The sequence below is a fragment of the Diplotaxodon limnothrissa genome, linkage group LG23 (genome assembly GCF_057381915.1).
Source record: "Diplotaxodon limnothrissa isolate DT_005_m linkage group LG23, D_limnothrissa_male_GT1.1, whole genome shotgun sequence".
NCBI lineage: Eukaryota > Metazoa > Chordata > Actinopteri > Cichliformes > Cichlidae > Diplotaxodon > Diplotaxodon limnothrissa.
This window is the reverse complement of record NC_140617.1, coordinates 3,395,779-3,410,875: the sequence shown is the minus strand read 5'-3', so window position 1 is coordinate 3,410,875 and position 15,097 is coordinate 3,395,779. Positions and strand designations below refer to the sequence as shown.

Here is a 15,097-nt window from a genome sequence, read left to right as displayed (position 1 = left end):
TCCCTTTCGCAGTCAGCCGACCGTTCATTCATTGAAATATCTGCACATCGCACATGCTTCAACAATAGCTGCATCCTCTTAAAGCGGTGCACGAGGAGCACAAATCAAAAACTGAATCTAGGAGCTGAAATAAAGAAAAAACAAAAAAACACCTCGCACGAATGTCATCCAAACTTGTGCATTATTTATTCGCATGACATCATTGGACAATTTTAATGTTTCAGCGTCAGTCTAGGTAAGTTAAATGATTTTGCCTTTAACAACTGGGAACTTCAAACGCACTAATAGTACTGAAAATGTCATCTGCTTCCCACGCAGTTGACAACATGATCAGGGTTGTAGGGACCAAACAAAAGAAAGCCCTACCACACAAACAAGATGCCAAAAGGCATCAAGTCCCATCCACTCTGAGGAAAAACTTAAGGATGTTTGTGTTTCATCTTCTCTTTTCAATCCTTACTGACCTCTCTGAATGTGTTTCATCCTCTCACAAACGTCACATCATCCACTGCACAGGCAGGAAAATTGGATTGTGTGCAACAGCGGTTAAGGACCATCTAAGTCTGTTAAAAGACCGTAAATGCCTCTTTCTTTATGAGCTCACTTTCTCCCAGGGGTGAGAGAGAAAGGATGAGGTCAGCAAGCTAGAATCCACCCCCACCACACTATCAGCACAGCCATCAACATTATCCCATCTAGCTTTTTACATCTCCGCCATTGTGCCTACTGAGTCTTTCTCCACCAGTGTTTACCAAGTACTGGCTCCATACCTAAAGAGGGTCAAGAGATCAAAAACATGGCTCCAGGTGTTTCTGAAAAAAATCTGAGTGCACTTTATTAGTGTGAATGCAAATCTTTGTGGGCCCTGCAGCTCAATTTAAATCAATTATAGCAGTGAAGCAGTAAATGTGAAGAAGGGATTCAATTTCACTAGCCACTAAATGCCTGCCATTATTCTTATTGGGGAAAAGAAAGTTTCCAGAGTTGAAAACAAAGTCTCATTGTGAGGTTTAAGTAGTCTGAGAATCAGTCGTTATCATATGGGCATTGTGCTAAAGATTTTATCTTATAGGAATTAGATCCATATATTTATTAACAAAAATATGCCGTCCCCACAAAATCATGTTATCAAATTACCTACAATCTTTTCTCCCAGATGACAACGGAAAAAAGCCATCTTTTGGTTGTCATTATTTCCTGGAGCTTTACTAGCTCCCGATATCTCTTCCCCTGCCCTTTCTTTTCCACCTTTGAATTTTTATCTCCTCTCATATCTTTCACTGTAGCTGTAATATCTCTTCCCCCTCCCCTTAGTCACACCTTCCCCTTTTTTCATCTGCACAATCCCTTCAATCCAACACCTCCTCTAACCCCCTAGCGAGTACCATATTGAGGACACATCTAATTTTTTATTTCCATCCCGACCAGGGTGAAAGCCAGAACTCAAAGACAGAGACTAAGCAGTAGATGGAACAATCAGAGATGAACAGACATGCAAGCTGTCAGAGTGAGCAAGAGGAGGACACATGGAGAGCACAGAGGGGAGAAAAACTGAAATGGAAAATTTGGATCTCTCACCGACATGAAATCAGAGACAGTCAGACTGACAGGCACACAATCAGACAGGTAAATAGTGACTGCAGTTTTTTCCATGCAAAATAACCGCAGTTACATAACAGAAAAAGAAGCTCTGTATTTTTCTTTTCATAGAATTAATAAGGCTGCCTCATTATAACGGGCTAAATATAGAGGTGACATTTCCTCTGAACTCCAAGCTTCACTCAGATTTTGGCTTCAATGTGCTATCATTTATGAAATTTGACAAACACAAACATACTACAGGTTTCACACATACACAGTGATGCACACATATATCAAAGCCTTGAGTTTAATCTTAATGTCAGCATAAGCGTTTGCCTTGACAAAAGGAGATAGTGAGGGGGGTGCAAAGCAGACCTGTAGAAGCAGCGGATTTCCATAGCTTCATCTGCCTTGCATCGACTGCCCTCATTTGGTGGTTGGTGTGCATTGCATTCCATGTGCTCTTTAATAAGCATGAGCACACCAGTGTCCCACTTTAACCACAGTTAACTTACTTGTCAGTTACTTGCAGTTATGACAAAGAACAGAGCAACTGCAAACAAAAAAACAAAAATAACCCGCAGAGGCAGTAAAGCGAATCAGCCTAGTAAAACACACACTAGTCTTTACGTGGCACCTGTAATACAGTAACATTAAGGTAAATTCTATTTTCCCTCACCTCACTCTTTCTTATTACATAAAGGTGTTTGCTTCCGGGGTCGGGCCCTCCAGTGTTGCCATTGGTGAGGTTTACTTTCTGTGATTGGCTAAAATTTTCTAAACTGTGGAACTTTCCCACCGCTACCACTACCCGCAGAAAACAGCGACAAAACAACAAATCATATATGACGTAATACCTCGATAATGTCACCATCACCCTATGAAACGCCTGTGCTCGTCACTGCTTCTCTACGCTTCTTGAAACCACAACTTTTAGAACAAGTCTGCCTTTGGCTGGCTGTGCTGCACGCGACAGAACAAAGTTGCCATCCATCATCTCCAATCAAACGCTGATCCGGCGTTTCCTGCAGTGCTGATTGGTTAATTTACGATTAGGGCGGGCGCATTCTTGCTGTCCGCCAGGCAGCAGTGACTTCAGTATTTTGCCGCGAGGAGCTCGTGGGACAGATGAAACCCTCACCTGGAGCTAGACGGTCGTCCACGGGTAGGCTGCACGTTTCTCCAGCTGTGTAATTGTGTGTCTGCATGAACTGCGTTAGTGTTGATGCTAGCCTGGTGGTGCATTCCCTATGTACTCCCCAAATTTTAGTACTTACCCTGTGGCTGGTCCACTGTTGAGAGCTGAGTAATGGGTAAATGAATCAAACCCTCCTTAAGACCCACTGAGAATTACACTAGCATTTTAACTTTAGCTCTTTTTTTTTATTCTTACTTTGCAGTGCACCTGTTTAGACAAAGGCTGTCCAACCGTTATGAAAAGCCTGAAAGCAAAATTTAAAAAGATTGAGGTAAGAGCCATCTGTTGTGTGGCATCTTGAGTTTTACAGGTGGGTATGTTTTAAAGGAGCACACCTGTCTGATATGCTGCTTCAAGTTATTTGGTTTTTAAATGAATGTTAAGGTGTTGAACTGGACTGTGTTATGTAGTCATTTATACAGTCCCAGGTTGCTTTCTGTGTGTATGTGTAATGGGGGGCAGTGGGATTTGGTGTCACTGAGCAGCAGGAAGGCAGGACTGTCTCCAGACTGCAGCTGTAACCAGAGATCTCAGGTAGCCCTCAATTATTCACATGTACCTGCACACACACACATGCACACACAAATAGCTCCTATTATCCTGCTGTCATCCCTTTTCACATGAAAGCTGTTTAAAATGTTAACTTTACTTTTTAAATAAGAACCAACAGAGAATTATAGCAATCCTCTACACGATGCAGTGTGGTGTATTCAAACTGATAGGCTGCACTGAAAGTTGCTGGTTTATCTAACTAGACCTACTTGTGTTAGCATTTTCATGGTGGTGATGCTTTTAGAACAATTATAGGCTTTTCTTTGTGCTGTATCACCCTGACTTAGTGGCAATGAAGGTTACCTCTTTAGGTGAGACTGTGTGGACTATAACTTAACACTCCAAGAGGCCAGATAGGTAAAATTGCTAGTTCGGGCTGTCCTGTTTTTGTGGTTTGTACCTATTTGTGTTTGTGTCTTGCTTTTCTCCCGTTCCCTATAAATGACGTCCCAAACCTGCAGAGCAGCGTGCAGCTTGTCCAGCTCCCTTTTCCTGTTTTTGCTGAGTCCTCACATCGCACAGGCCCTACTCTGAAGCTGCAGAGGCACAGATCTGTGACGCTGACGCCAAGGGGTACTGTTGGAAGACCTGGCAAAAAAAAAAAAAACTAATGAAGAAAAGAAATGAGGTGGCTATAGAGAGGAAGGCACAAGAGAAAATGTTAGGTTAGAGAAAGGAGGGCAGTGAGGAAAGGAGGGAGAGTGTGTGTGGTGCAGTGGATAGACTGTTACGACTCTGCTAGCAGCTGGAGCAGGACGAAAGGATGCTGTTTTAAATGCGGAGAGGGAGGACAGAAAATAGCTGTGTTATGTGTAAGTGCGTCACAGTTTATGTGTGACAGTCCTTCGTTTTCACTGGAGGTATGATTTCACAAGAGCATAAATTCTCTGGTAGGTAGAGCTTTGCTGTGTTTTTGCTCTGACCTCTAAAGGGTAGCTTAAAGAAACTTAGGGGTAGCTGATTTTTTCTCTCGATCATTTGGAGTGTGTTTGTATTGTTATGAAGCCAGGTGGCAGTGTGTATTGTCTGATAGGAAACACTGCGGTGGCTTCGTATACTGTAGCTGTATTTAGTTGTGTGTGACACCCTGTTAGCAGCATGGATCCTCAACAGCCTGTTTATAGCCTGATGAAGAGGTTCTGTCCTTGTTTCAGCCTGCTACCGCTGCCAGTAGGTATCACATAGAAATATAAGTGATTTTTTTGCCTCCGTAGTTTATAATATTTCTGTATTTAAGTTATTTTGCATAAACTATAAAATTGTTGTGCTCTGTTGTCTTTACTGTGTTTTTCTTTTCTTTACTGGATCATTATCACTAGTTGTTGCCCATTCTAACTGCTCCATATTTCTCAGTCAACTGTTGTGTTGAATGGTAAGAGAAGTGGTACGGTATCAGTTTTCGTGGTGACCTGTTCTCTGTTTTGGCCCCCTCAGAGTCAGGACTGGAGTAAGAGTGATGAAAGGCTCTTGCAGGCTGTGGAGCAGAATGAACCCGATAAAGTCTCAGCTCTCATTGTCAAAAAAGGTCTCTGTCCTACCAAGCTGGATGCTGAGGGCAAGTCGGCGTAAGTTGAGTGCCTAAGTATGCTGTGCCTTCAACCCTGTTGAAAATTTGTATCCAGGTAGTACCAGGAAGCCAACCAGTTCAAATGAACTCTACCATTTATGCCAAGAAGAGTGGTCAAATATCAGCTAGACCTGTGCCAGAAACTTACCAACAGTTACCAAAAAGTGCACCTTAGACAAAAACTCTGGAAAAAAACTGTCCAAAGAAATCATTAAAAAACTTAAATTACAATCACATTCATGTCCATAATTAGGGAATGTCAATCTATGACCACAAGTGTAAATAAAAGTAACTAGAATCTTGAGCTGAAACTTAACTGATGAGAAGGATCACTAATTGTGACATTTTGCAATAGAAATGCAGAAATAAAAGCCATTTTTATTTTTATCCTCTCACCTGTAAGATGTGGTGGCATGTCCTGTTTCTCCTGACAGGCTTCACCTCTCTGTATCCCGAGGCCGGCTAGATTGTCTGGAGGTTATCATCTCTCATGGTGCAGACATCAGCGTCACCGATGGGGCTGGTGAGGGATTTTATTAAACAGAAACATAGTTGTATCCTGTAAGCCACTGGGCTGTTTATAAAATACATGTAACTGTCTGACTCCAGGCTTCAGCGCCCTTCATCTTGCAGCCAAAAATGGCCAGTCTGAGTGCTTAAAGAGGCTGTTACAGGTAAAAAAAAAAAAACCCAACAATGACACCATAGCTAATCAATTAATTATTGAAATCATTAATAAAAATAATGGCCATTATTTTAAATATTTATCCGGTTACCAATGATGCGTGCTTGTTTCCTCTAACAGGAACGAATGGTGGTAGACTGCACGGACAGCATTGGAAGGACACCGCTCCATCTTGCAGGTCGCTGTTACAGCATAAAATTATTACACCAGTTTATTTAATTCCATAACAGTTTGCTTATAACAAGATTTTATTGATCGTTCTGTTTAGAAATTCAGTTGAATTTAATCATGTCATTGCAAAACGTACTATATGCAAACTTTTAATTGCCTGAACGCTGGTTATACTCACAGCGGTCAGTGGTTGCATGTCCTGCACTGAGACCCTGTGGGACTTTAAAGCCAATCTGGATGCCCAGGACACTGTAAGTTTGACAATTTAGCTGTTTGGTTTGCTGTTTTTGCTGACCCAAAATAAATTTTATTTTTATTTATTTTTTTCAGGACGGGGCCACCCCTCTGATATTGGCAGCCCAGATGAGTAGAGTGGAACTGTGTGTCTTTCTATTGGGTCGAGGTGCAAATGCAAACATACAAGATAATCAAGGAAGGTAGTGAACTGTTATTGATAGTATCCCAAATATTGTTTTCCTTGCATGGCTTGGTGAGGCAGGGTATGACTGCTTGGGCCTTCATTTCCTGTTTCTTGAAATCATTATAGATGCAATGACTGAAGTGTCAAACAGGTTGGAATTTCACATCACTAGAAAGTGTCATGAAACCACTAGAACCCTCTAGCTAAGCTAGAACAAAAATAAAATCTCTTCAGGATTACTCCCACAGCAGTCTGGGTCTGCAGAAAGGATTCCCATAGAATTACTCCAGTAGTCGAGAGATTTGGAGGGATGCAGGTCAGGATCTCCAGCTGGGGCAACAGCTTTCGGGTTGGCTTTAGATGGCCCCTTGGAGAGGATTACTAGAGAACAGTCCTCGGGTTAAAATTAACAAGGGAAAAGACACAAATTTGACATAAAATGAAAAACTGCAGTATTTTCTGCTTCATATTGAGTATCCTGCAGTGTGTTTGTTTTTTGTTTTTCAAAACACATCCTGACTTTTATAACTGGAAACTTTGAACAAAATGAAACATTGCGCCTTTTTTTAGCACATTTTATTTTGCAATGATTGACATGCCAAACGAGATAACTCTGCACAATATGTAAGTGAAGGCCTGGAAAGAAATAAACATTCTCTAATACTTCTGTAGTTTCTTTTTGTATTGCATTCCTCATCGTAAGTATTTTTTTTATTGCCTTGTAATTATATATTGTGTGGGGTCACAGGTCTGCGTTGATGCTGGCCTGTGAGAGTGACAGCGTTGAGACTGTAGAGGCTCTGCTGAGAGGTGGGGCCAACACACAGCTGGTCGACGGCCTCGGACACAAAGCTACCGACTACAGCGTAACCACAGGCAACCAACGTATCATTGAGATGCTGCAGGATGGAGTACCTTCAGGTATGAGGCCCAAGTTTTCTTTCAGTAGTGTTTGCATTTGCTTTTGTTCTAAGATCTCAAAAGACCTGTCTCAGTAGTGCAGCTCAGATAATCAATCAAATTACTGAATGTTTGGGAATGGTGAAAACACAGCTACTCTGATCCCCACTGTAACACATGGTACACAGTGACTTTCCAGAGATAATCAGACCCAGAGTATGGTTTGAGTTGCTGTGATATTCCAGATCCAGACATTCTCATTGGCCTCCTTGGAAAACAACTGTAATAGAGGGAAGTGGATCAGAAGGACAGCTGGGCGTGATTGTAAAGTGGGGCATAAAAATGAAAAAGGCTGCTTCCGCTTTTATCTCTCAACAAAGACTTTGCTGATAGGTTACATGGAAAACAGATGTTTGACTTTTTTTGAGAAGATGAAGGAGGTAATTTGGTGTGCACATGATGCCTGACCACATCGGTTCATAATAATTTGAGAGATTTTCATAGATTTACTGCATAATACATGAATGGCACCCATGTAAACTGCATATTAGAAAGGGATTTCAGGGCATTGTCTGCATGTTTTTCTAGCTGTTTTCTGAGTCTCTGTGCAAGTGAGGTTTAAGTGCTTTAATGTTTCTTTCCCTATGCATACATAGTCTCTGAGGGCGCAGGGGAGGAGGTAATGTTGCATATTCTTGTGCTGCATCACTCCTTCCATAAATGAGATCATGGCTCACTTTGGCAATCATATTGTGCATGTTTTCCAATATGAGGTCATTGTTTTTTTCGTTTTGTTTTTTTTGTGCTGCTTTCTTTGTGTTGGCTTTCTTTCTCTTTAGTTGGCGACCTTTTGTCTCATCTTGATTTTCTCCATTTTTTCCCTTTTGTTTGTTTTTTAAGTTGAGTTTGATCTTTGCTTGCTTGTTATCACCCTCTCACCTCAATGCAGCCTTCTCAAACCCCCTCAGCCGCTTCATCAGTGCAAGGGGGGACTACCCCCCGCAAACGGAAAGCTCCTCCACCACCTCGGTCTCCTCTTCAGGTACTGTAAGAAACATGTTAGTGGGCACGAAACATTTCTCTGTTCAGTGTTGTCAGTATCTCCTGTACCCTAAACATGAAGTGATATTAGTTTAATAGTTGAGAAATGTTACACCTGAGATTTTCTTTTGATTGACTGTAGGAAATAAAAAGATGTGAATGAATTTTTAGTTTACAGCTCCACTTGGCACTCTGAAAGAATTGGCAGGTGTCCCTGTTTATACTAATTGTACCATCATTTCTTTGGTGAAATCTCTAAGCTACAACATTGCTTCTCAAGACATTAACTGGATTGTTTATTGATCTGTGTGATGTGATTCTCTTGATTATTTTTTTTTCTGATCTCAAAAATGCAGGGTGTGCCACCTTCCCAAAAGTCCCAGAGTTCAGCTCCTCCTGCCCACTCTCCAGAGCCCCATCAGTCCCAGTCCCCACCTCCCTCTCCCCAGCCTCAAGAAACCCAGCAGTCACCCCAGGTTAGCACTGTAATGTTGGCTCTTATTTGGCTTTTAAGGGTTTCTTCCTTTATCTTAACATAAAAGGCAGACTATTGTTGGTTTAATTATTTTGTGTTGGGTTGTTTTTTGCTTGTTTTGTTTTAGGCTGAAGACGAGGAGGTGTTTGAGGAGATTCGGCGGCTGCGACTGGAGAGAGGCCGTCTGCTCCAGAAGATCAAAGCCTTGGAGCAGCAGCAGCAGAGTGCCCTCTCTGCCTTGGAGGAGGTACTGAACAAGAGTCTCCTTAATGCCTTGCGTGCATTCCCTTATTTTGTTTAAACCATGAGTGATTGAAATTGTACTTTCTGAATGCAACTGCAGTGGCCAATATTATGTGTGTTTGCTCACTAGCTTTCCCAACTAAAGAAACGTCTGGAGGAGGCAGAGGCAGAGAGGGACAAACTGCTTGAGGAACTGAAAGCAGTCCATGGTATTGGGGCGAGTGACTCTGAGGACCTGGATGAAATGCTGGACTTCCCAGGTATGCGATCCAAATATTTGTGACCGTTCCCGTCCCTAGCACAGAGCGTGCATGCACTTCATGCCGGTGTCATTGCTGTGCCACTTGGGTATTCTTACATCTTTCATGTCAGGGAGTCATGCTGATTTATTTTTGTCTTTGTTTCTTTTTAACTTTCGCTCTAGAAAAGCTGCTCTCCAAGCGCTCCAGAGCCTCCCCTGCTCAGGATGAGGCCTCTTCTCAAACGGACATTGACTCAGTCAGCCCCTCTCCTGCCCCTGCAGACCCAGGAGCTGTTGCCGAGCTGCATAAACAAATAGAGGAACTTACTTCCCAGAATGCTGAACTTGTTCTGAAAGTTCAGGTCAGGCAGCATAAATGCATAAATACACAGCTAATGCATAAGTACCTACTCTCACACATGCACAGACACCATTTTCATGCCTTCATTATGTTGGCTCATTAACAAAGATAAATTGGTAGTCAAAAGAGTATTAATTGGTTTCCTGGCAAGAGATGAAGATTCTGTTTCAAGAGTTGCTGAGTGTCCTTCATTCAAGCATTAGTCATGACCACTTAAACTTTGGGATGCTTCACTTTGGTGCACTAATGTACCCAGGCAGTTAGTTCATTTAGGTATAAATAGAACACAGCAACATCAGATGTAGACATGGAGGCATTTTGCAGGCGTTCTATGCTGACCGGTTCATGCTAGTTGAAGTTAATCAGAGCTTATTAGTGCTGATGGTTTTATGAAGCATTCTGTTATAGTGTGATTGTTCATTCCCCACTGGAAACATGAAAAGTCCAAACTCAATAAAGACTTAAATAAACTGAAGTAAAATTGAATTGAACTGGCAGTATATGCTCATGTGCTCACACTGTCACAAAAACGTGGTACTCTAACGACACTACCTGAATTTTCTGTGCACATTCTGTTGGGCTCACATATTGAAGCTAACTGAGTTTTTAATAAGCTGCTATAGTTTCACCTCTGTTGTGTACAGATGTTGGAGATGTTCGAGAAGGATGACACAGACATGCAGACCTCCAGTTCGGACTTTGTCCCTCTCGTTCAGTATGAAACCCTGAGAAAAGAGTATGAAACCCTTCAGGGGCGCTTCTCTCAGGCCCAGGCTTCAGCAGAGGCTTCAAGTGTGGAAGAGCAGCAGTAAGAATTTATTTGAAATACTACCACTTCAAACTAGAATCACAGGAAGAGTTCCCGTTCACTGGCTCTGGCCTTCATTCTAAAATGTGCTTGTTTACAAATTGAGTCCTCGTGACATAAGGCTTCATGACTGCTGTTGCATCATGTGTATTATTTTTCTTTGAAAAAATATAAAACCTCATCTGTGTTGCAGCTAAGCAACAAAACACTTCAATAATACACTGAGAAAGTGTTATCTAATTCTGAAGCAGTCACTCATTTACACCCTTGTTTGTTTAACAATAAGCTGTATGTCACTTGTTTTCATAAAGGCTAAATATTTATAATTGATTAGAATTCACGTTGGGTTTTTTTTGTTTTTTGTTTTTTGAGGACATCACCTTGTGTTGTTTTCTGTAATAACTAAACGTCTGACTCATATGAATATAGCATGTTTTCTTAATTTCACTTCAAGTCTCTGTTGTTTTGCAGTGATGATGAGCGCTCTCAGGGAGGAGCTGCAGATTCAGAGAATACAGAAGCTCTGAAGGAGAAGCTGCGTGAGCTGGAGGAGCAGTTGGCCTCTTCCAAATCTGAGCTGGAGGAGCTAAAGGAGCAGATGCGTGTCGGGGTGCTTTCTGTGGAGTGTGGTATAGGGGATATTGCTGCAGCAGGTGCTGGGGCTTCAGAGGAGGGCCTGAGCCAGGAGGCAGAGCAGCTGAGAGCCAGGGTGACAGAGTTGGAGGAGGAGCTTTCTAAAAGAACGGGTGAGGCTGGGGGTCAGAGCAATTCGGACAGTGACATAATCAAACAGCTGACAGAGAAAGTAAAGGAACTCCAGGCTGCTCTGGCCCAGAAGGAGTCTACAAAAGAGGAAGAGGAGAAAGAAGACAAAATAGAAGATACAGAAACAGTGAAGTGCCTACGTGACAACGTTGCTAAGTTGGAGGCAGCCCTGGCAGAGAGCAGGTTATCAGAAAAAGATAGAGGCGGAGCAGGAGATGGAGATCAGGTCCATCGCCTTCAGGAGCGTTTGCACGAGCTAGAGGGAGAACTGAGGAAATGTGTGCCCCGCTCGGAGCTGGAGGAGGTGCAGGTGAATCTGGGACTCCAGTGTGAGCAGCTGGCAAGGGAGAGGGCGGATGTGGCTAGAAGGCTCAACGATGCCCTCCTGGAGCTGGAGAGACTCAGACCTCCACCACACGGAGAAGAGGAAGATGAAGAAGAGGAGGAAGAGCATTCAGAGAGTTCAGAGCCCTCAGTCATATCAGGTACAACTGATAATGCAGTGTCATTTTGCATGAGTAGAAAACCATTGTATTTAGTTCACAGGTTGAGTTCATGTGTTATTATTTGTGCCTCTGTCCAATCAGAGCACTCCAGACGCACCTTAGCAGCAGTGAGAGAAGAACTTGAAGTAGCGAGGCAGGAAGCAGCTCAGGCTCTGGATTGTCTGTGCGCCGAGCGAGAGAGCCGGGCACAGGACGCCCTGCAGCTGAAGGACACGGTGCCACTTGCGAAACATAAAGAGGCGCTGTCGGCGGTGTCAGAACAACTTGCTCAGACACTGCAAGAGCTCCAGGAAGAAAAAACCCTTCGGGGCCATGCTGAGGAGCAGGCTGCCTCACTGGAGGCTAAACTGCAGGCCATGCAGGATGCCATTCCCAAAGAGGAGCATGAGAAAGTCAAGGTCAGCAGAAATGTACAAATATGATAATAACAGCTCAAAAGGTCAGTGATCAAAAGTAGCTGATAAGGCCGGGCTCTTCTTAAATATGTTAAATATAGACTCAGCAGAAGAAGCTTGTTGATAAATGGAAGGAAAACCATTTCCTCCACTTTTAAAGGACAGGTTCACATTTTTTCATCACCTTAACTCACGTGCACAATATACAGTAATAAGTTGCTGTAATTGTTCTGTAAAAAGCTAATTGTGAGTGAATCTGCCTGCAGTGAAAATTAATACATTTTATCTGAAGCATGAAACTTCAGGGCCTGAATGATGCCTCCATTTTTTCCTGAAAAATCTTTAATATTAAATACAACGAATTACAAAATGGGCATTTGCAGTTTCTTTAAATTGTTTATTGAGGTATGGAGAGAAGTAAGAGTTATGCACATGTGCTTTTAGTTGACTTCTCCTTCTGCTTTTAATTTTATTCAACCACAACTCTTAAGCAAACAGATCCCTTGTTAATGAACCTTGCCATCTTGCACATTATTAAATGGCATATGATAATAATAATAATAATAATACTGATATTGAATTTCCAAATTTTAGAAGTTTGTTTTAAATGCACACATGGTCAGACGGAATAAAACTCTTCAGTTAATCCTGGCTCGTCTCACAGGCAGAGCTCCAGCACGCCCTGCAGGAAAGTGAGAGCGGTGCAGCAGCAGCTCGGGATGCTCTGAGTGAGAAGGAGATGGAACTGAGAGAGCTGAAATCCCAGAAGGCTGCAGAACAGGGTCTGATTTCTAAGGAGGATCACGAGGCCCTTCGGCTCTCTTTGCAGGCTGAGATCAACGCCGTCACGGCCCGTTTCAACGATCTTACTCGTAAACACGAGAAGACCTGCACTGAGGTCTGTGTGTCTATGATATTATGTGAGACCTCAGATGTTATTGTTTTGCAACAGCAGCAGTAGCTGTGGGCCTTGATGCCCTCCTGCCTGCCTTTACATTATCCTACTCCATTACTTCTGTACTTTTTGCTGCAATGACCCATCTGAGTCATGTACTAAATTTGCTTGTGCACTACCAATTCAAAATATAACAAAACAGCAGAAAGCAATACAGCTATCCTACTAATTTAAGTTTTTATTATATATTTTTGCATTTAATTGATTTTAATTGCTGTAAAAAAATTAACTTCCCAAATGTGGGATAAATAAAGTACATCTAATCTCATTTTAGGGACACTCCAAATTGAATTTTCCTTCACATCTGCTGTTGCATTTAAATAATAAACTAAACGGCTAAATGCAGAGATTTTTTTTTTTATTAAGAGGCAGGATGAGACTGTTGGTATTATTTGTCTACTGCAGGTATTCCAGGTACAAAGGGAGGCACTCTTTAACAAGAGTGAGCGGCAGGTCGCAGAGTCGCAGCTCGCCACAGTTCAAAAACAACTTGCTGAACTACAAGCCCAGTCAACCCATATCCAGGAACTCCACAAAGACATCCAGGAATCGCAGAGCCTCGTGAAAGAGAAGGACCGCAAGGTGAGATGCTAGCTGTTCATGAAGTTCACGGCTGCTCTTGAAGAACAAGGTTGTGAAAAGTGATGTGTTCAATATGTGTGCAGATAACAGAGCTGTCAAAGGAGGTGTTCCGACTGAAAGAGGCCCTGGGGGCTCTCTCGCCTCCTCTCGGAATCACCTCTTCTTCCTCATCAACCCATCATGGTAACCCTGGACAGCAAATGGCTCTGCAGAATAGGATTGCCATCCTCACTCAACAGCTCCAGGTGATCTATTAGATTCAAAGTGAAAATGTACTCATAAGTCTGGACGAATAAAAAGGTTTTGAGTGGTTTTTCATTCTAAATGTTTGGATAGATATAATTGATCTGAGGCCAGCAGGGAGCTTATTCAAATGAACACAACCACAATAACTGAAGTCAGCTTTTAGTGCACTTGGATCTAATTCTGGGAACAGTTAAAAGATCTACACTTGATGACTGGAAAGGCCTGACTGGGTTGTAGACAGATTTGTACTGTAATATGATAATGATATTGTCCTTTTTTTGCAGGATTGGGAGAGAAAGCACAAAAAAGTGGTGACTGTATACCGCTCACACTTACTGGCAGCTGTGCAGGTCAGTTCAGTGCACTCATATGCACAACAATTAGGACTGAAATGGAAATTTGTTGAGGATTTGTTTGTGTGTCTGTGTCTACTTTGGATCACACAACAGCAGTCTTTGTATAATTACATCAGGTGCGTACACATTGTTGACCCTGTTGTTCTGACTTTTTAACCCTCAGCTGTAAAAGACGGAGTACTGTAGTCATCCTGCCAGGCAGGCAACGCTAACACACACGTTTATGAGTGTGATAACTCCAGAATGATGCAACATAGGAGTTTCAAACTGATACAAAGGTGTATCTACTATAAATCTCGGACAAATTTAGATCTCAGTGACCTTGACCTCAAGGTCAATGTCAAATTGATACCAAAGGTATATCTAATAGGAGCCTGAGGGGTACCACTGGCTGCCGCCTGTATTTTTCAGTTGATTTATCTAGATCACAGTGATTTTTAGTGTTCAGTTCATTGTTCATTTGTTATTACCTTTTGGCGTGCTAGCTATAATTTATTGTTCTATGTTGTTGAGCTGGCTGCATAGTTGCTTACCTTTAATGCTTTTAGCAGGTAGGAATTGTCTTCTTGATGCCTCTCTTAAAATGGGACAGTTATTGTAATGTTTAGTTGGTGACATTGTTTTTCTGGAAATACAAGTATCTTGGACTGCTATTTGCAGTATCGGTTACCTTTCATTTCAAGATGGCATCATCGTCTGTCAACAGGGTCGCATGGATGAAGAGGTGCAGCATTTGCTACTCCAGATCCTGAAGATGACACACGAGGGGCAATGAAATTTAGAGCATCTGCAAGTTTCTCTCAGCTCCAGTCCCCTCTACAGGGCAGCATAGCAGCTCTATCACAGCAGCCTGTGGGACCAGTACCCAGTATAAAGCCAAATACAACTGATCTGTGGTCAGGTATAGCTGCATGCTTGTAATGTAGTAACCCAAACAACCGATAGAAAAATGGAACATGGAGTGCCTTTATTGTGTAGTATGTGAGGAGTTTATGAAAGCAGAATGTGAATGTGACAGAGTGAATATTTAGACGATACCAGATGCATT

At 42.3% G+C, this 15,097-nt stretch overlaps 1 protein-coding gene across 1 annotated transcript; it reads left to right on the top strand.

Moving 5' to 3' along the window:
- The first annotated feature begins 3,014 nt into the window (after positions 1–3,014).
- On the top strand, positions 3,015–15,088 carry ankrd24 (ankyrin repeat domain 24). Its single transcript, XM_085348197.1, has 22 exons — positions 3,015–3,050; positions 4,766–4,896; positions 5,333–5,421; positions 5,508–5,572; positions 5,704–5,761; positions 5,935–6,005; positions 6,085–6,191; positions 6,924–7,096; positions 7,732–7,754; positions 8,025–8,117; positions 8,473–8,592; positions 8,719–8,838; positions 8,965–9,094; positions 9,259–9,437; positions 10,081–10,244; positions 10,716–11,494; positions 11,597–11,913; positions 12,575–12,808; positions 13,271–13,447; positions 13,531–13,692; positions 13,978–14,043; positions 14,756–15,088. Exons 1-22 carry the CDS (start codon positions 3,015–3,017, stop codon positions 14,822–14,824), a joined length of 3,363 nt encoding a protein of 1,120 aa, XP_085204323.1. The 3' UTR covers positions 14,825–15,088.
- The last annotated feature ends 9 nt before the right edge of the window (positions 15,089–15,097 follow it).